Source organism: Homalodisca vitripennis, chromosome 3 (assembly GCF_021130785.1).
Source record: "Homalodisca vitripennis isolate AUS2020 chromosome 3, UT_GWSS_2.1, whole genome shotgun sequence".
Lineage (NCBI taxonomy): Eukaryota > Metazoa > Arthropoda > Insecta > Hemiptera > Cicadellidae > Homalodisca > Homalodisca vitripennis.
In genome coordinates this window covers 133,629,806-133,649,827 of record NC_060209.1, presented here as the reverse complement: position 1 = coordinate 133,649,827, position 20,022 = coordinate 133,629,806, and the positions used below count along the sequence as shown (strand labels likewise).

Genomic DNA, 20,022 nt, shown 5'->3' with positions numbered 1-20,022 from the left:
GAGTCACAATATGGTTTTAAGAAGTTCATCTCGCATGAACCAATAGTAACGAAAGGGCCTATTCCTGTCCCCCTTCCTTTTAATTTCCGCCATCTTGTTTTAGCCAGCCGTGACGATTACCATTGGCTAGTCCCTCTGGTCAGTCGTAGGTGGTTAGTAGACGAATGAAGACGTATTGTGACCTGTATTCCGTAATTCAGTTTTAATGATTAGTGTTTTGTATAGTTTTTTATTAAGTGCATGTTTATAGAGAATTTAGTGAAGTTGACAAACAACATGTAGGTTGTGATTCCTGACTTAGGCGTGCCACAACGATTTGGTAAGATTTGTTTATTTTAACCTAGTTTGTAATTATGTATTAGGTTAGTTCTTTACCTGAAGAAGAGATCAGATTGCAGATCTCGAAACGTAGTGTTACTGATTTCTTGTTTCACTGAACGATGGCAAATGTCCGGAAAAATCCTGTTTCCTCCAAGGATTGATAGTTCTGTTATTCCATATATAAAGTATCAATGATTATAATAAGCAAGATAAAAACCGGGACTGCTTATTGTACTCTGCCCAAAACGTAGTTAACAGTGTAAGCTGTTACACTGTTTTGTTTGCTACTTTTTGTAAATAAACATTGCTTAGATAGTTTTTTATTCATCATTAGATTATTAATTTAAAAAAAAAATAAAAACATACCAACTAGGCCTATACTGTAATTTTAAATATAACCATAGGCTTTTAATATTATTTGGTTTCAGTAAGCAATAAACAGCAAGTAGTAACTAATTGTAGGAGAATTCAAAAATAGTGATCAATATGAGGAAATTATATGAGATATTTCTATATATACACGTGAGTTTGGCTCCCGATTATCCATGGAGAGAATACTGTCCTCCATTTCACGAAAGCGGTTGATCACTGCTATCTGGGCAAGCTGTAAGTAATGTAATGTTTTTCTGATATGTAGGCCATAACTGGTTTTGTTATTTTTAAATGTTATTGTTAAATTTATATCATTAAAATTGTTATGTATTATTCTTGTTTTTAGTGTAACTAAAAACTACTTTTACATACGATTATTATACAATATTGAAGTTTCATAATATATCTAATCGTTTGATAATAATAATCAAATAACGAGTGTAGGATGCTTATTCCATTATTGTAGTTTCTCTGATCTGAAGGTCTAGGACAAAATTGGTTCTGTTATGTTTAGGCTAGTTAATTTAATTAAAATTATTATGTAACTTACTATTGTTTTTGTTAATGTATTATAATTCTTGTTGCAAATGATTATTATATAATATTGAACGATTCAATAACAATAATAATTGAATAACGAGTGTACGCCGCTTATTCAAGTCTCCCCTCTATTTGAAGAAACAACAAAACTTAATCCAGAACTGTTCTAGACCTAACTTTCTTATTAATATCTAAGCTACCCTATACAACATTGCCCAGAAAAGTTTTTGACCTGGATGAAAATAAAAACAAATATTTGCTGAAGGCTTTTCATTTAGCTGAGTCTGCAGCTAATTATACTCAGATTTTCATGCAATAATGTAAGGAAATAACTAGAGATGATTCATTGAAGAAGTCACTAGACAAAGTGTAATCACGACTAAATTCACAGAAGAATCTCATACTTAAAATGAATATATCTTCACAGAAAGTAAAATTAAATTACCTTTTACCTTATTTTATAATGTTCTATTCAATAAAAAATACATTAAAATAATCCACTACATTAGGTTTACTCACGTTTTGTTGATGGATATCAAAGTAGGACTAAATTAATATTTGTATTATTATAAAAAAAAGTTAAAATAAGAATGCAATAGGCTTAATTGTGTGGCAGATTTCAATATTTCACTCTTCACGCACACACATTTAAGGATTGCGTGAGATAAATTAAGTTTATCTACGGACAAAATTTCAACAGACAATAAAATAATCTCACTTTCTCACGTCGTCGTCAGTCACAAAATTATCCAGTCATGTGTTTTCATTGCTTAGCAGAAGTTGAATTTTAATATCATGGCCGTTCCATATGGCTCGACCAGCATTCAGGCTGTTTTACCATCAGCTGTGTATTAAGCCAATACTAAATGTTATATAGGCATAATGTATAAGGAATAATTACCATGTAATCTTGAAAATGGGGATTATATTGGTTAACTAATATGTAGATATCACTTAAATTAAAACTGCGATCAAACAAATAAACTACATTTTGTGTTACGAAACCTTTTGAAAGTAAGGCTGTCATATTAATACACTTTACAAAAGAAAACAATTTTGTTTACAATTTTTAACACAGTTAAAGATATCATATTTTAATATTAAGTTGGTTTGCGCAGTTTATTTTGTAAAGTAAGTAAAAATATAACTTGAAAAATACTATGTACATTTATTTAATAGTATTGGTCCGTATTTTTGATTTAATAGCTTATCTTGGCTTGCTTTGTTTATGCTAAACGATTTCTATGCGTCCAATAATGATCTTTACTTAAACTTCCAAAAAACATTTAGATAAATACCGTTTAAATATGGACCAACATACTATAGATAAAGCGCTCGCTAAGAAATCTTCGCACGAGCAAATATCTGAGCAGCTGCGCGAAGAAGAGGCCCTCTCCTTAGTAGAGAGAGTAGCGCGCAGTGGCGGGACAAGCATCTCCTTGTCTCTGTTCATAAGCTGTGTCGATCGTGTCTCGCTCTTGCTCTCGCCTACACTCCAGCTACTTGCCTATTCTATAACTATATTGTATTTATGTGTGTAGACCTATACTCGTGTTGCAGTTCAAGCGTAAACTTTAAATGTACAGACTCATGTAGTCATATACGTACCAGGGGGCTTACGTTTCTGTATTAGGTTCAAATCCAGTTCAAATCTCAAATATTGACTAATCTCTTTGTCTAAGATTTTATCCCCTTTGAATATATTCCTTTCTATTTTTAAACAGTAATAATTGTTATTGACTTGTGTTGTTTAAACTTTTTATACGTTATCCAAATTTCATTAAAGTGGATCTTATAATGGACTCTTATAGTGGACTCAAATTGCCCAGTATCTTTTTGTAATTGGATCTAACATTCATTTTGTATGAGTATCTTAGCTTTCGATATGGTAAAGTCGAAGTACCGAGAATTTTGTATATGATTGTTGATTTTATGTATACTAAGGGCTAAAAAAATACTACATAAAAATACAAACATTAAAAATGTGATATGTCTATGACATAGATACATAAGTATTGGTTAAGAAATTTCACTTTTTTGTACCTTTCCATTCCAACCTCCACCAAAACAAACGCGGCTGACGATTGATTTCTTTTTTTAGGGACAATTAATGCATCAATTTCACAAAAAAACTAGATTGCGTGTTTATACACTTGGCTTCGGCTCCTGGACAAGAAACAGAATAATAATTTTCTAGTTATACTTAACAAATTCTAAGATTGTAGACTATTGGAGCAATTAAAAAATTCTTTAAATATTACTAAATGTTAATAAAAACACTACTTTTTCCAAATTGTAAAATTATTTGTAAAAAATAATTGTAAACACAATTTGGAAAAAGTAGTGTTTTTATTAACATTTAGTAATATTTAAATTCTAAGATGACAATATTAACTAATACCACCAAGTGAAATTATCCTCTGTGCCATATGTGCGATTTTATGGCTCCTTTTTACAAGAGAGGAAATTTTCTCCCAATAATCCTATCCTCCATAATCCATAATCTCTTTATTGCGTGTTTGACAATATATAACATTGTATTGCAATAGTCAAATGCATCATAAAATATATCCTAACTGCACATTCACTCACAGTCATACTTACATCTCAGCATTCTCACGACACAATCACCCAGACTTCGGATCCATGATTTTCAATCATCCCAACGGCTCGTCATGAATTCATCAATCGAGTAGAACGCTTTAGACACCAACAGGCGTCTGAGACGAGTTTTGAATTGATTGAGGTCGTTGGAGTTTTTGATATCGTCAGGGAGCTTGTTGATTAGTCTGACACCCACCTGCTGAGGGAGGTGTTGCGATAATGTCAGTCTGCGTTGATGAGTTCGCAAGTTGTCCCTGCCTCTAGTTTCATATTGGTGAACGTCCCTGCCACTTATCAAGGCACATCTCGATCTGCAGTACACGATCACCTCAAAAACGTAAAGGCAGGGCAATGTCATCAATCCCAGCTCCCCGAAAGATGCCCTGCACGACTCTCTATAATTCAGTTTTAAAATTATCCTGACTGCTTTTTTTTGGAGCCTGAAAACCCGCTCCATTTTGTTTTTGGCACATCCTCCCCAGAGGCTTAATCCATATACAAGATGTGGATGGATTAGGCCGCTTTTAGAACCTCTAGGGTACAGAACTTTGCTAGGTGCCGTAGGGCAAATATGCCTGTGGTAACTCTAGCACAGATGCTATCAACATGATCATTCCAGGTCAGTCCTCTGTCAAGAAACATCCCCAGAAACTTTGTGGAATTTGTATCCTCTAAAAGGGCATCATACGCAAAGATAGAAGGTCGCATCAGATGATCATGCTGACGAAGACAAAAATTGATGACACTTGATTTTGACTGGTTTGTTGTCAAGTTCAATTCTGTGAAATATTGAATGCATGCGTTCAATCCCACAAAAGATTTGATTTCCAGGTCTTGTTTTGAATTGCTTTTGAAACAGAGAGTCGTGTCGTCAGCATATTGAACCAGTGCCCCAAGTTGGATTACTGAGTTCAATCTAAAGACATAAATCAAGAAAAGGAGAGGTCCAAGGATAGATCCCTGAGGGACACCATGAGCCATTTTTATTTGGCTGGAAACGACGCTCGAGATCATCACACGCTGATCTCGATCTTTTAGATAAGACGTGAGCCATAAGTGTGGGAGACCCCGGACGCCACATTTTTCTAACTGTTGCAGCAGTGTCCCGTGATGCACACAGTCAAAGGCTTTGGAAAGATCGAGGAATATGCTTAGCACATGTTCACGACAACATTGTCCAGAAGGCTGTTCACCGCGTCAATTGTAGATTTGTTTTTTTCAGAATCCAAATTGTTCTGGATACAGAATTTTGTTTTTTTTTTCTAGAAAGCTTTCCAGTCTTTCATAGAATAATTTTTCAAAAAATTTGCTGAACACAGGAAGAATTGAGATTGGATGATAGTTGCTTGCGAGGCAAGGATCGTCTTTTTTGAAAATCGGAATGACTTTGGCAGTCTTTAAAGAAGATGGAAAATTTCCAGTTTCAAATGAGAAATTGATCAATTTTTTGAGCGGTCTCAAAATGTGCTTATAGCAACGTTTGAGTAGCCATACTGACATCCCATTGGCGTCACTGGCTTTTTTTGTGTTCAGCCTCTGTATGACATTTGCTAACTCCCCCTCCCACACAGGAGCCAAGGCCATGGATGCAACCGGATCACTGACTTCTCTTCCGTGTGACTGAGATTCTTTAAATGACGAGTTCATTGTAGCCACGGTAGAGAAGTATTTATTGAATTGGTTAGCCACTTGAAATTGATCTTCGTAAATTTTGTTTTCAATTTTGATCCTATAGACCTTGTAGTATTACAAGATAGAATAAGAGATGTAAAAGTAGGATTTCATATCCTACAGCTTCAGTACACTGCTTTGAAAACAGTCATACTCGGAGGATAAAGGTTTCTAATGCGATGAAGATGGGGTATGGGATTTTGATAGGAGTTGATGGTTGACTTTTGAAGATCGCAAGAGATTAAAATTGTGCGTAGGCATAGAAACTTGATAGTAATACGATGAAGTTATAGACATACTACGTAATATCCAATAAAATTTATAAAATATCACAATATAGCGCGCGAGAACACAAACATACACGCGCGCGAACACAAATATACACGCGCGCGCGCGCGGTTGCACGCACTAGCTACTAAGTTTTATTTCTCAAGCTTACTTAATTTAGTTAAGTATTTAGACGTTGAGCAACGTATAAAGAGTAGTATATTGCGTTAAATAAATATGAAACAAATCTACACAAGCGATCCTACTCGAATTTTGTAAGGATTGAATCAAATCTTTAACTGCTCGTAACAATTGCATATTGTATGGCAAACGTCAACATTTTTTCAAAATTTTAAACTCTCATACTAAATTACCACCGCGTGCAAACTTACATAATTTTTCATACATTTCATTCATCCTTCGCCAATCTCAACCCACTTTCAGCGCTGGAGTCGGTCATCGAATTGGGCGGTCTTCCAGTTAAACGCCAGAAACTCGTCAACGCAGTAGAATGCATTCGACACCAGAAAGCGCTTAAAACGAGCTTTTAACGCCCTGAGCGATTGGGCGTTTTTTATAGAATTTGGAAATCTGTTGATGAAATGAACACCTGCCTGCGAAGGTAAGTGTTTATTTCATCAAGTCAAACGTCAAACGGACTTTTTCTAGGCTGTCTTGAGCTGATAAGTGAATTTGATCCATTTCTCGCCCAACACACGGTAACAAAGGCAAAGGTAGTGTATTATACCTTTCGTCTGACATTTTCAGTGAATTTATTCAGATTATGAGCAAAGAAGTGCTGAAACAAATCTTAAATGAAATCAAGCAAGCTCGCTATCTTTCTTTAATTATAGACTCCACACCTGACGTGTAGCACACAGACCAATTGGCTGTAGTACTTCCGTATGTTTCATTGCCTAATACTTGCGCCAACAAACGCCAGATACAATTCTTACCAAGTGTATGCTACAAATCTGGAAGTTTGGAAGAAGCAACCCTCAGTTTACTTGAGAAACTTGAGCTGGAACTGTCTTGGACAAAGTTACGACAATACATCAAACATATCGGGCATATACTCAGGTCTTCAGGCAATGATTAAAAGTAAAAATGATCTTGCTGACTATGTACCATGTGCAGCGCACTCAATAAACCTTGCTGAGTGTTTTGCTGCCGAGCAGGCGTGTCCAGATAACACACAATATTTTTTACATTCGTACAAGGGCTGTATGCTTTTTTTCTCGGCATCCACTTACAGGTGGAACATCCTAAAAAGTCGTATTGAAAAGAGTGACGAAGGAAGATTAAAGAAAAATCAGAGAAAACTAATGGTAAAACCCCTGAGTGACACAAGATGGTCTGCTACGGCAAACGCCCTTCAGGCTTTAAAAATAAGTCGACATGAATTAAAAAGATGCTCTTGAAGAGCTAAATAAAGACGATACTCAGACACCAGAAACACAATGCACAGCCGCTGGCTTTCTTATAACAATTGGAAATTTCCAAACCACGTTCTTAACTGTGATCTGGGACGAAATTCGCGAGAGAGTTGATAAAACAAGTAAGACTCTTCAAAATCAAGATTTAGACCTATTTGGTGCTATAAAGGAACTTAAAACACTATCCTCGTTTTTTGAATAAAAAGAGATGTAGGTATTTGATGATTTCGACTCCAAAACATTGAAACTTGCAGAAAAATAAGAAGCTCTATACGACAAAGTAAGAAAAAGAAAGTTATTGAAAAGGAGGATATAAGCATGGAAGAAAAATCTCCTCAAGAAAGATTTCGAACTGGGGTATTTATTGCCATTGTTGACAACATAGCTTCGCAGCTCAACAAAAGAAGGGATGCCTATACAAATCTCGGCTCAAGATTTAAGATCTTACACAATCTAGAATATAAAAATTCCAAAGAGGTGGCTTGTGAAACCTAAACTGTTAGGAGAAGTATACAGAAACGATATTGATGGGCTAGACTTTGCCTAGGAATGTAACCATGGTTTTGGAGAACCTTTCTAAGATCAAACAAATGAATGCCTGCATAAAATCAAACAGATTAGAAAACACTTTCCCCAATTTGGAGGTCGCTCTTAGGATATTTATAACCTTACCTGTGACAAACTGCACAGCTGAATGTAGCTTTTTAGCTTTGAAAAGAGTGAAGTCAGATATTAGATCGTCGATGGTTGATTAAAAGCTTAATGGTTTATTGTTGCTGTGCACCCAAAACGATATTACTTTAAAATTATACTATAAAGACATTATTGACGACTTTGCAACACGGAAAACAGGAAAAACTATTGTATAAATCTCTAGTCAGTCTAGTGGTAACCAAACAACCCGAAAATAAGCCAAATAAAATGTGATTAAACGAATACTATAAATAATTTAAATATTTCAAATGTAAAGAAGGGAGGGTAGGTGGTCCATAAGGTATGTTACACGCATTCCCACCGGAGGCCAGTAGATACCTCACGGCTACCGGTTGCCAGTCCGGGACACGGCAGGTCCATAGGTGGTGGATAATGGGAAGGCTCACGAAAAGAATTAGGATAATTTGTAAAGGAGAGTTAAAGGGCATTAAGTCTAAAGTCCCTCCCGAACCAAAACTGGCATTTCAGACTAAATATAAATTTACGGGGTATAGGCGTTATGGTATGGGTGGTGGGAGGGGAGGGGGTGTAGTCAGCTGGCAGGGGTATAAAAAGGGACGCAACTCTTCATTGTGTCTAAGGCGCTGGCAGGGTGTAAAACAAGCCTGAATTAGCCCATAATATGCCGCAATCAATACCTGACTGGGACAGTACCGGGCCAAGGATCTCAAAACATATATTTCTGAGGACAGTTTAGCGCACACATGGTCAATGTGATTAATATATGTCAACCCTCAATTGAAGAGTATTCCAAGGAATTTTTAGGAGTAGACTTCTTCCAATATGGAATCTGCCAACATGACGACTGACCCACATTGGGAGTCCATTGAACGCAGTGCGAATCCCAGCACATTGGATTTCGAAGAATTCGTTTGAAGGTTGAGGCAATTGAAATATTGCACACAATTGTTGATATCGACAAGGGTTTGTAGCTCCAAACCTTCTTGTGAGTTATCTCTGTAACAGCGAGTCCTGTCATCAGCATACTGCACGATTTTACCAAGCAGCAGTGATGAATGTACGTCGTTGACGTATAACAGGGAAAGGATTAGACTGGGTATAGAGCCCTGATGAACTCTATAACTCAGTTGAATTGGTTTGAAAAATTTTTTTGAGATCTGAACCACATGAGCTCTCTGACTTAAAAATGATTTAAACCATAAGAGCGGCACACCTCGGATGCCATGAGATTCCAGTCTTTCAAGCAGTATTTCATAGTCAATGCAGTCGAATGCTTTATAAAGGTCAAGGAACACACTAAATTTGTGATCCTTATCTTCTAGACCCTCTATAACCATATCCAACAGACTCACCACTGTATCTGTCAGCAATTTATTTTTCCTGAATCCAAATTGGTGTTCGGAAAGCTGGTTGTTTTCATTAAGAAGTAAAGCATCCTCTCTAGAACAAGTTTTAAAAATACTTTGTGCAAAACAGGCGACATTGAAACGGGCCGATAGTTATTTATTGAACAGGGGCTTTCTTTCTTGAAAATTGGATGCACATTTGCAGTTTTTAGGAGAGAGGGAAAACCCCCTGAGTTAAAAGACAAATTGACTAATTGAGTCAATGGTTTCACAATATGCCTTAGGCATTTTGTATTAACCACATGGATCTCAATTCTAGATCATTTGATTTTTTGCTGGGAGTTGTTGAATGATTCTCTCGAGCTCTTCCTCAACTACGGGAGTCAGATCCATTGAGGCTATTGGACTCTGTTTACGCATGGAATTCCCCTGTGGCAGTGATGCACGAGGGCCCCGTCCACAAGCATCAGACGCTAAAAGATCTGTTAAACTCGTCGGCATCCCTAGATCCCTCATAAGTGTGTCCCCAATATTGACTGTGATTTGCTTGAATTCTTGATGATTATTGTTAATGATGCCCCATACAGTTTTGGAAACGTTTTCTTGAAAAAATAATTGATTTTGTGACATCAGTCTTGTGGCAGACGCTTTTGCAGCTTGGATCACCTTACTATAAATTTTTTTATAATTTTGAAAAAGGATTTCGAAAACGGTTCATTGGCTGTTTTTCTGTTTATTTCGGAGAAAACCTTGAGTTTTCTTTCGAAACCAGAATTCCTTTGGTAACCCAAGTATTATTTACCTTCTTTGGACAAACTTTGATCGTTTTTGTAGTACAGCAGGTGTGCAACATTCATCGAAAATTTGAAAGTGCTGCTCTCTACGGAGTGTGAAAACACTTAGAAAATTCCACTTTTTAAAAGGGAAGCGTTGAGGAGAGCATGTTTTCTGGTCTTGTGTCTCTTATTGTTTTGGTACTTTTTGGTTTTCTCGCGATTTGTTTTCCACTAATGACAGCCTCTTGGCCATTGTGGTCTGAGATAGATGTGTTTACCACCGACACTGTGACGTTTTCAACGTTCATGATGATGTTATCAATAGCCGACTGTGTTGTAGACGTCACTCTCGTTGGAGTTTTGACCAACAGTTCAAGGCCAAATGACCTCAGCAGAACGACTAGTCACTTGGTGGATGGATGGTTGCTTTACATCGCATCCACTTTGAGATCCCCCATCAAGACGTAATCGTATTGGTTGTTAGTCAGGTCAGTGAGTAACGCTTCGAATTTTGAAAAAAACTTATCTTCATTTCCACTGGGACACTTGTAAATCCCTATCAAATTTACTTAATGTTGACCTGTTAGTTTGTACTTTGATTCCAACTGCTTATAAATCTTTCGCGGTCGTTTCTTTGATTGGACATTTTATGAAAACTAAATTTTGTCTCAGAACAATTGCTACACCACCTCCTTTGGAGGCCTGGTGACAGTACGCTTCTGTCAATTAGTAATTTGGAGTTTGCAAAGTTCAAGGTTTTCATTATTAAAACCGTTCTCATTTACGAGAATTAGAAATTATTTTCAGTATACGACTAGAAAATAATTCAGAAATTGCATAACTATACAAAACTTAACAGGAAGCTAGCCAATTTTAGAAATGCAGTTCTCTAAAAACTACTACAAATTACCTCAATAATGCTAGGAAACATTACTTTTCGTATTTGGTTTACGAATGGTGTCCCTTTCGGAGACAATGTGTAATCCGCCCTGGAGCAATGGAACAGGGTTAAACTTACAGAATATTAAAATAATCATAATAGCGCTCAATATTAACTGTAGTCTTCTATGATAGTTTACATAGTCAGACCGATAGTTACGTCTACATATAACAGTGAGTGTATGTTTACAACCACGAAGGAAAATTAGCAGTATGAAATAGGATTATTGCAAATGTAATTGGACCCTTACAACTGAAATCCAGAGTTGTATCGGTTAGTTTAAGCCTTCTAGAAATGATAGAATAAGATTGTTGTGCTATTTTACTATTATTGTATGGTCTACGGTCAGAATCGTAGCAATGTTACTGTTTCAGATATTTTTTCGAAAGCAATTTAAACTATTTATAAATTCAACATATCTAAAAATACTGGCTGGAATCAGTGCAGATGAAGGTTAAAGTATTTATGGCTCTAAATCGAGCTTGGTAAGATGTGTTTTAATGCAGATGGAAACGCTGGAAATATGAAACTGGAAATGGCATTTTACTGTATTATTCACCAAAAAGCCTTGGGTGGTAAAAATCAAGTATTAGAACTGATGCAGGTTGGTGTTAAGACAGCGAATTATAATAGGTCTCAACATCTGGAAACATCCCCATGTTAAAACATTTTCTTCAAGAAATTGAGAGTGGGTATCAAGATGTTTCATATTGTAATGTACTTTGGCTAACCAGGGGAAATTCACCATAATGACTTTTTAACTACAGTACGTCAAACTATTGAAATATTCGTGATTTAATAGAGCCGGTCCTGTAGAAGAGCTTTCAGATGACCACTGGCTTTATAATGAGTAGCCTGAATTTCCCCACTCATTTATTTTTGTTGACATTAAAACTTCAAAGTGACAAAAAGTATTAATTTTTCACGAAAGTAAAATTATAGACAAATGATAACTGAATGGATACCACTGCCTATTTGAACGGATTTCATGATTTTTAATCAAATAATATGAACATTGTATTATAAAATATTACAAATTGCAATGTTATGACAGTGCAAATTTAAAAAAGTGCAATATCAAAGAAGCCTTCTCGTTTTCAATCAAACAAAACTATTCTAAAATATTAATATTCTTAAAATATAAAAAGAGATATCTAATTTTACTTGGCATGGAAATCCATCAGGACCGACTTTAAATTTTCTTGTAGACACGGGTTTTAAAATCACCATTTTTATATTTCTATAAATTAAAATATGTTACTTATTTGTATAAGAACTATCACGTGACTTCATAATAAAATAATAAACAATAGAATTATGAAGTTAATTTTAGTTTTCTACCAGATGTCAATCTCAGGATCATCTGGATTATGAGAATATATAATAGGAGAATAATTTTAGAAATTTGCAGAATATGTGCAGGACTGCCAAATTTTAAAGTAAACGAAACTTCTAAATATCAAACATCAAATCGAATGTAGTACATTCAAGCAGCAACATTTTTTATTTGTTTTTATAATCTATTTTAAAAAAGGTTTGTCAAAAACGTTTTGCACATACATAATAAATTGTATATGAATAAATTCACAACTTATATGGAATATACTCCACCATTAATGTTACATAGCTTTGAGAAATGTAACCTACAAAGTTCTTGAAGGGCTTTTATAGGAAATTGTTTATAACGTTTTAACATATTTAATGCTGTTATATTCTGAGTAAGGCCGAACAAGCACTCAGCCTTGTAAGTAAGATTTTCTTCCAATTACCAAAAGGGTACCTCAATGGTCTATTCTTGGCCCCTTGTTCATTTTATATGTCAATTATCTTACTATTCTTCTTTAATTAAATATGCGGAGACATTGTAGTGGCTGTTGTAGATTATTTCATTTTTTTCTTAATAATTTGTCAACAACTAAGCTAATAAATCTTAAGTCATGGTTTTGACACAACGGTCTCTATTTAAATACTGAGAAGACTGGCGTTGTACAATTCCGTCAACAAGCCCCTCAGTCTGAAAGTATTGTTATAATTGATGATGTTGCCGTTCTTGGATAAACTCTGTTTCTTTTTTTGGCCTCAATATAGATTGTTACATTATTTGGTCCCGTCACATTGATAAAACTTGTACTAATCTCAGTAAATGTTTGTACTCTGCGACTTCTATCTGAAATTTTAAGTACTGAGCCCTTAGCTGGTATACTTCAAGATTTGAGATACTTTATTTGTCTTTAGACATACAACTATGCAATAAACATAGTCTATATACATAATCAGGCTAACATTGTATAGTTAATACCAATGGGGGGGGGGGGGTGGGGGGGGGGGGGGGTGGGGGGGGGGGGGGGTGGGGGGGGGGGGGGGTGGGGGGGGGGGGGGGTGGGGGGGGGGGGGGGTGGGGGAATTTACAGGAAATTATGAATTAGTAGAATAAGAATAAGAATTTGAATAAATTCTTTCATTATTTTTTGTTGGTGGAGCTTCTGCAGTTTATATTTCTGATGTTAAGAGAAATTACCAAGCTTTGACTCAGACTCTTTAAAAAAAACCATTTTCTGAAAATAAGTTTTCAAACTTCTGAGCAGGTTCATATTAACGCGATTGCTCCTAGGTGAGTCTGTATATGCATATGTTTCTGAATTGAAGAGCTTAGCAAAACTTGTGGATCCATTTCTATTTAATAAATAGATAAGGAATTCTATGGTACATGGCTTGACAACAAATTTACAGACTCAGTTAAATGCAACTTGTTGTTTTTAAGATATTAATCAATCTAAAGTAATAGACAGGGTAAGCAAAATTAACCTTAGTACAGTAGAAAAACCAAAATTGGAAGAATACAAGGATAGTAAGGAATATTACAAGAGATATTTTGTGTGAAATATGTAGGGTCATTTAGCATGGTCTAGAATTTAACTGAAAATCTCTTCATTCACTAAATATCTATTTTGTATACACCAGTAGTGTCATAAAAATTACTTAAATATTATACTTATAAACTAGAAAAGTTTACGGTAATAGAATATGCGAAGTCTATCATCATAATTAATTACATATCACGTTCAGATTTCAGACACTATTACAAAAAAAAACTTTTGATCAGTTTTATAGTTACACAGGCAGATAAATTAATTATTCTTTAACAAGAAAACTTAATTGTATGATGTATATTATACATATATATTAATGAAAAATTATAAAATGAATTCTACAAAAGGCTCCTGCGAAGCACCAAAATAGTGCCCTATATTTCCTGGGGCCTCTCATGGACATGATTAACACTCAGGTTAGTGATCACCACAAATCTTATATTGCTAAAACAATATTGATGACATGATAAAAACTAACCTGGAAGTAGGTACAAAAATATTTGAGTTTGTTGTAGATCTCTTGGTTGGAGAGAGGGAAGGCACAAGTATTCAACAACAGCAGTATAAGATGTAACCGGATGATACTGGTCGGAGGATCAACACAAACAACCTTGGACTGTTCCTGTACCATCTCAAATGATAACATGGAGTACAACACCTGTGAACAAGATTACAATCAGCAATCGTACAACTGTACAATCAGAATCGGCCAATACTTCTACTCTCTCATGTAGTTACCCTGAGTATATCTGCAGTGTCCAGCAGCCGGTAATTAATTGTACAGCTCGCCCAAATACTTGATCATGGCAACTCGCCTCTGGTTCATTGAAGCTTTGTTCACTTCCATACCAAGACGGATGTCTTCTAGAACTCCATCTACCACACAACAGACGACCTCCTCCTAAAACATAGAGCAATCACTTTCTTTAGACAACACTGAAAAACACAAGCTTATAAATATACGAGGATCTAATAAGAAATTAGACTATTTTAATAACGCTAAAATAATATGTTTGTACACTCATACTGCCAGAGCAACATATACAGTTCCAAACAAGCTGTTGTTTTGTGTGTCAGCACAATTTCGAATATATCACATACAACTTTTTACACAAATCAACAAAAACCAATTAGTGTAGAGCTACTAAAAATAAACAGTAAAAAATTATAGTTAGCAAATATACGAAATATCACCAAATAAATACAGATTTTGTTGAAACAATAACTTTTTAGCAATACCGCTACAGGCACAAAAATCATTAAAACAATTACAATGTACTGCTGGTCTTTAATACATACCTGATAGTCTGTCAGCATGGAAACGACGCTGGCTAGAGCTCGAATACGAGAATAACCAATATTGAAAGCCTTGGTGAGACACTGGACCGTGTAGGCTGCTGTCTCCTCACTCTCCCAGTCCAGACTCCTCAGCACAGTCAACACCATCGTCTCTGAATTGGGCTCCATTAAATCCTTCAACATTTTTAGGTTTTTTGTTTCAATAAATGTATAATCAATTTATGATGGATAGATTAAAATTCAAAGTGTTTGATTAATTAGCAGCTGTTACTATTCTTTTTTATGAACACATTTTTTACCTCATTTTTACAAAATAATCTCTCGTGCATCTTTTACTAGCTAGTAATGTGTGTGTTTTTATAATGCCTTTGCAGTTTAATTTCAATAATTTATTTGAAAAAGTATATACTGTAGTAGACAGTATTCCCAATGTACGACAACTATGCACAGTTTCCTATGCAATGCTGTTAGTTGATTCTAATTGTAACAGGTCAAATTACGACATTTGAATATTCGTGGGGAATTGGCAGACTGTGACGTCAATGAATCGGCAGACTGTGACGTCAGTGAATCACATGTTGTCGGAATTGAGATTTATTTAATAACGAAGAAATTTATTGAACTTTATTCGGGAAAAAGATTTGATTAATTAAAATGAAGTAAACATAACCAAAATTCGTGTTTTACAAAAACATTAAATAGAATTACGCAGAAAAGCCAATTGTGGTATGAATGGAATTGTATATTGATGACGTCCATAAAGCACATGTTGCTAAAAATTTAAATAAAAAGCTTTAAAAAAATAATAAAAAGAAAATAGAAATACTTAAATTGATTAATTATAGTAAACGTAATAAATTTCGACAATTATAAAAAAAGAATTAAATTAAATTTATTCGTGAAGACGCTGATCTTGAACGAGAGAAGGGATGAGTATTGTTTTGAGTTCGGTATCCGCCGTTTTATAACGGAGATTCAGTCTTCTACCACCAGACTCGAAGCAAGGAGGTTGTGTTAGTTCTCCTGGGATAGTAATGATCTGTTGTATAGTATATTGAAATTTAATCAAGGATGGGATATTGTTTAGGACTTTTTAAAATTATCAAAGCACTGCAAGGTGAGTGAAATTATAATATGTGTTGAGAGTGTGACTTTTAATAAATTAATCTCGTGGTCACTTCGTTTGACTTTCTTTAAATATCCCTTTTATAAAAAGTGTGGAGTGATGTTAAATTTTGTAATCATTACTTAACATATTTTGGAACCCTGACATACACACAGACTTGTCTCTGGTGATAACACCAGAGACGTTCAAATCTAATAATTTTTGAGTAATACCGAGGGAATACAGCTAGCATTGGGCAAGATGGCAACCGATACCATGATGAGGAACATGGTACAACAACGTGCCACTAGTGACAAGGGGCGTACAACTACATGGTGAGTCAATAACTCTAAAGAACTGACTTTCAGCAAATTATCGCAACCAACGTGGGGGTGACACACAGCAAATTGGCGTTATAATCTGCCACTCTCATCAAATTGACATCACTTCAAATTTACATTCATCAATTGGCGCTGCAACCGGGGGACATATATCAAATTGGGGCAGCAACGAGGGGCCTTCATCAAATCTGAAATTCATCAAATGGCGCACCAACTGGAGGGCTCGAACTTCCACAACTAATTTAAGTAGGTTAGTGGTAGCATATTTTAGACTAAGTGAAAATCACTGTTTTTATATAATTGTAAATTGTATTTTCAGGTGTGTGTCTAGAAGAAGTATGACAAATTATTATTAGTCTATAAGTTTGATAACTTTGAACAACCTAGTTATAATATAAATTGGTAAAATTTTCCTGGTAGGCTAATAAAACAAAAATAAGGCCTAAATTAATAATATAAATTTTCAAATTAAACATAGGCTACAAAATGGAAGGCGAACAAAATAATGAAGGGCCCACACCAATATTTAGACCAATAGAAATAGATCTTCATAGCTCAGGAGATACAGGGTTTTTAGGTTGGTCATCCCCTAATACAGTAGAACAGGAGGTGTCGACAAGAGATGACAGAAATTCATTAGAGAATGAGGTTAGCAGAGTCAGTAGTCCAGTAGGAGTTGATAGGGATGAAGGTCTTATTGCATTCATGAGGACTATGATGAATAGTCTGAATGAAAAGATAGATAAAAATAATGAAAAGATGGATAAAAATAATGAGGAGTTGAAGAAAAATAATGAGGAGTTAAAGAAAAATAATGAGGAATTAAGGAAGGACTTGAATGAAAAGATGGATAAAAATAATGAGGGATTAAGGGATCTGAATTATAAAATAGATCAGAATAAAGAGGAACTAAAAACGGAAATTCTAAAAAGTAATGAGCAGTTAAAACGAGACATGGAACAGATGAGAGGTGAGTTAAACAATAAAATAGTAGAGATTACGGAGGTTATGAGAGTAGAGATAAATAAAGACTTAAATACTTTAAATAAAGACTTAAAGAACTTGGAGGAGGGGGTCAGACTTGAAATAAACGAACAAGCTGAGAAAAACAAAGGTGAGAGGAATAAACTTAAAAGTCAGGTTAGAGGAGAGGTTACAACCGAGATAAAAAATTAAAAGATAAAAGAGAAGAAGATATGAGGGAAATTGAGAAAAGGTTTGTACATATTGAGGATGATAAAAAGAAAATAGATCAAAGATTAGAAAAGATAAATAAGAGATTTAAAACAAGATTAGATGAATTAAATGGTAGGGTAGATAGGGACAGAGCTAACTTAGAACTTGACCAGGATACAGAAAATGGTAAGGCGAGTAGGGATGTAGAAAACAAGTCAGTAACGGGCAGTAGTTTACAGGAAATAGAGGACATGGGAAATAGGGTAGAAAAATCCCTGAATAAGAGATTGGATGAAACTTTAGGGAAATTAGAAAACAAACAAACACAACTAGAAAATATGATGAGAAATCAAAGCATGGTGGGCATGAGAATAAGCCAACCAGCAAACACAGAAATATTCTTATTGGAATTTGATCCAATAAAAAATAATGTACATCCTATGGAATTTTTGGAAGCTTGTAAAAAATATATAGAGAAAAATGGAGAAGGATGGGACTTCCAGGTATTGATAATTTTAAAAATATATGAAAAATGAAGCAGGAAAGTGGGGGCGACAGCATATAAATAATTGGAAAAACTTTGAACAGTTTTTATAGGAGTTTTAAAGGGAAATATTGGTCCATAGGAGAACAGAAACAATTTGAAAAAGAACTAATGGGTAACGGTACATATAGGGTTGGATTTGATAATCTAGTAACCTATGTATTGGAATTTTATAATAAAAGCCAGTATTTAGAAACTAGAATTGACATGGGAACATTCCTAGCATATATAAGCAAACATGTTCCTAGAACCATAAGTAGTGCAATTGCTGCAGCCCAAAATGTTGAAAGATCAGAAGATCTAGAAAACCTGTTGAATCAACTTAATATACTGAATAGTGACACATATAGAAGTCATGACAGATCATTTGATAAGAGAAATGAGACAACACTCAATAAAAATGTAAATCAATACAAGAATTTAGGACATAGAGATGCACCATATAGAGGGACACAAGTTAGAGGGAATATTAGAGGAAATAATTTGACTAGAGTAGGCTCATACTACAATAGGAACACATATAATAGGGAGAGAGTAGAGTTTGAGAATGATAGGAGAAGACAAAGTAATAATAGGGGTAGAGATACAAATGATTATGGAAAGGAGAAAGAAAGGTATGAAAACAACGAAACGAGGCATCAGAGAGATCAATATGAATATACAAGGGGAAGAGGAAGTATGAGAGGTAATAGATGACTAGAGGAAAACAGGATGGAAAACAAATGGGTAGGACAGGCTAGAATGAAGGAAACGATTGAGAAAAAGGAACCTAATTTTGAGGGATACCAAATGATAGGAGATTCTCAACTTAGGAGATTTGGGGAGGAAAAATAATGAATTTAAGAGGTGAATATAGAGAGAAAGGAGGAAAGAGAATTAACTTATGCATAGGAGGTCAGACAATTGAACAGTTGACCAGAGAGCTAAAACATGCAAATAATTTAGAAAAACAGCTAATAGTAATGATAGGTACAAATGATTTATTAAGGGATAAAGAAGTAAAAAATATTTGTAATGATTATGACAAACTAGTAGAGGTTTTACTGGAGAAAGCTGATAAAATAATCTTGGTAACCATTCCACCCATACCAAAGTTAGGTGAGAATGACAGATATCATTTAAATAAACTTGAAAGAATAAATGAACATATAAAAAGTAAAGAAAATAATGAAAAAGTTACAGTTTTAGAAGTGGCAGAGAAGTATTATGATAACTATGATAGTACAGACTGTAATGTGAAATTATATGAAAAGGAAATATTCTATAAAGGAAAATGGTGTAAAGATTTAATACATCTGAATAAAGAGGGTCTAACAATTCTAGCAAATGAGCTTAGAAATCTGATAAGATCAGACAAGAAAAAATCCGGACTAAGACTAGGGGTGAATACAGCTTTTATACCAGAGAATGACATCTTTGATGAATTGACCAATGAAAATAATTATAATAAAATTCCCATAAAACCAGTAGCAGAAGCACTACCTGAGATACTTGGAAGAATAAATCAAGAGGAGTATCACATGATAATAGATTCAGGAAGCCAGGCGACAATAATGTCAGAAAAGTATTATAATGAGATAAAAGAAAGAAGTGTACTTGAAATTTTAGAGCTGCCGGTAACAAATTTAAGTATAATAGGAGTAACAGGTATTAGAAGTAAAAAGATTGATAAACAGGTCATGATAGAGGTGGAAATAGAGAATAAATTATTTCAAATAAATTTTCTAGTAGTTAAAGCA

At 34.8% G+C, this 20,022-nt stretch overlaps 2 protein-coding genes across 4 annotated transcripts in view; both read right to left on the bottom strand.

Annotated features, from left to right (window-relative positions):
• LOC124357540 (Krueppel homolog 2) overlaps nucleotides 1-12,226 on the bottom strand; it is a 40,359-nt gene extending 28,133 nt beyond the window's left edge. Inside the window, exon 1 of one of the 3 annotated variants that reach the window (XM_046809434.1) lies at nucleotides 12,113-12,226. In XM_046809434.1, the coding sequence (XP_046665390.1) occupies nucleotides 12,113-12,178 (66 nt within the window). In that variant the 5' untranslated portion in view covers nucleotides 12,179-12,226. Of the gene's footprint in view, nucleotides 1-1,752; nucleotides 2,026-12,112 lie in introns of those variants that run through there. The other 2 variants (XM_046809435.1, XM_046809436.1) reach the window with 2 other exon arrangements.
• Nucleotides 12,227-14,590: 2,364 nt separating this feature from the next.
• LOC124358360 (regulator of nonsense transcripts 2-like) overlaps nucleotides 14,591-20,022 on the bottom strand; it is a 51,326-nt gene continuing 45,894 nt past the window's right edge. The window contains exons 16-17 of the mRNA XM_046810662.1: nucleotides 15,118-15,291; nucleotides 14,591-14,719 (exon numbers count right to left, since the gene is read on the bottom strand). Of these exons, the coding sequence (XP_046666618.1) occupies nucleotides 14,591-14,719; nucleotides 15,118-15,291 (303 nt within the window). The remainder of the gene's footprint in view (nucleotides 14,720-15,117; nucleotides 15,292-20,022) is intronic.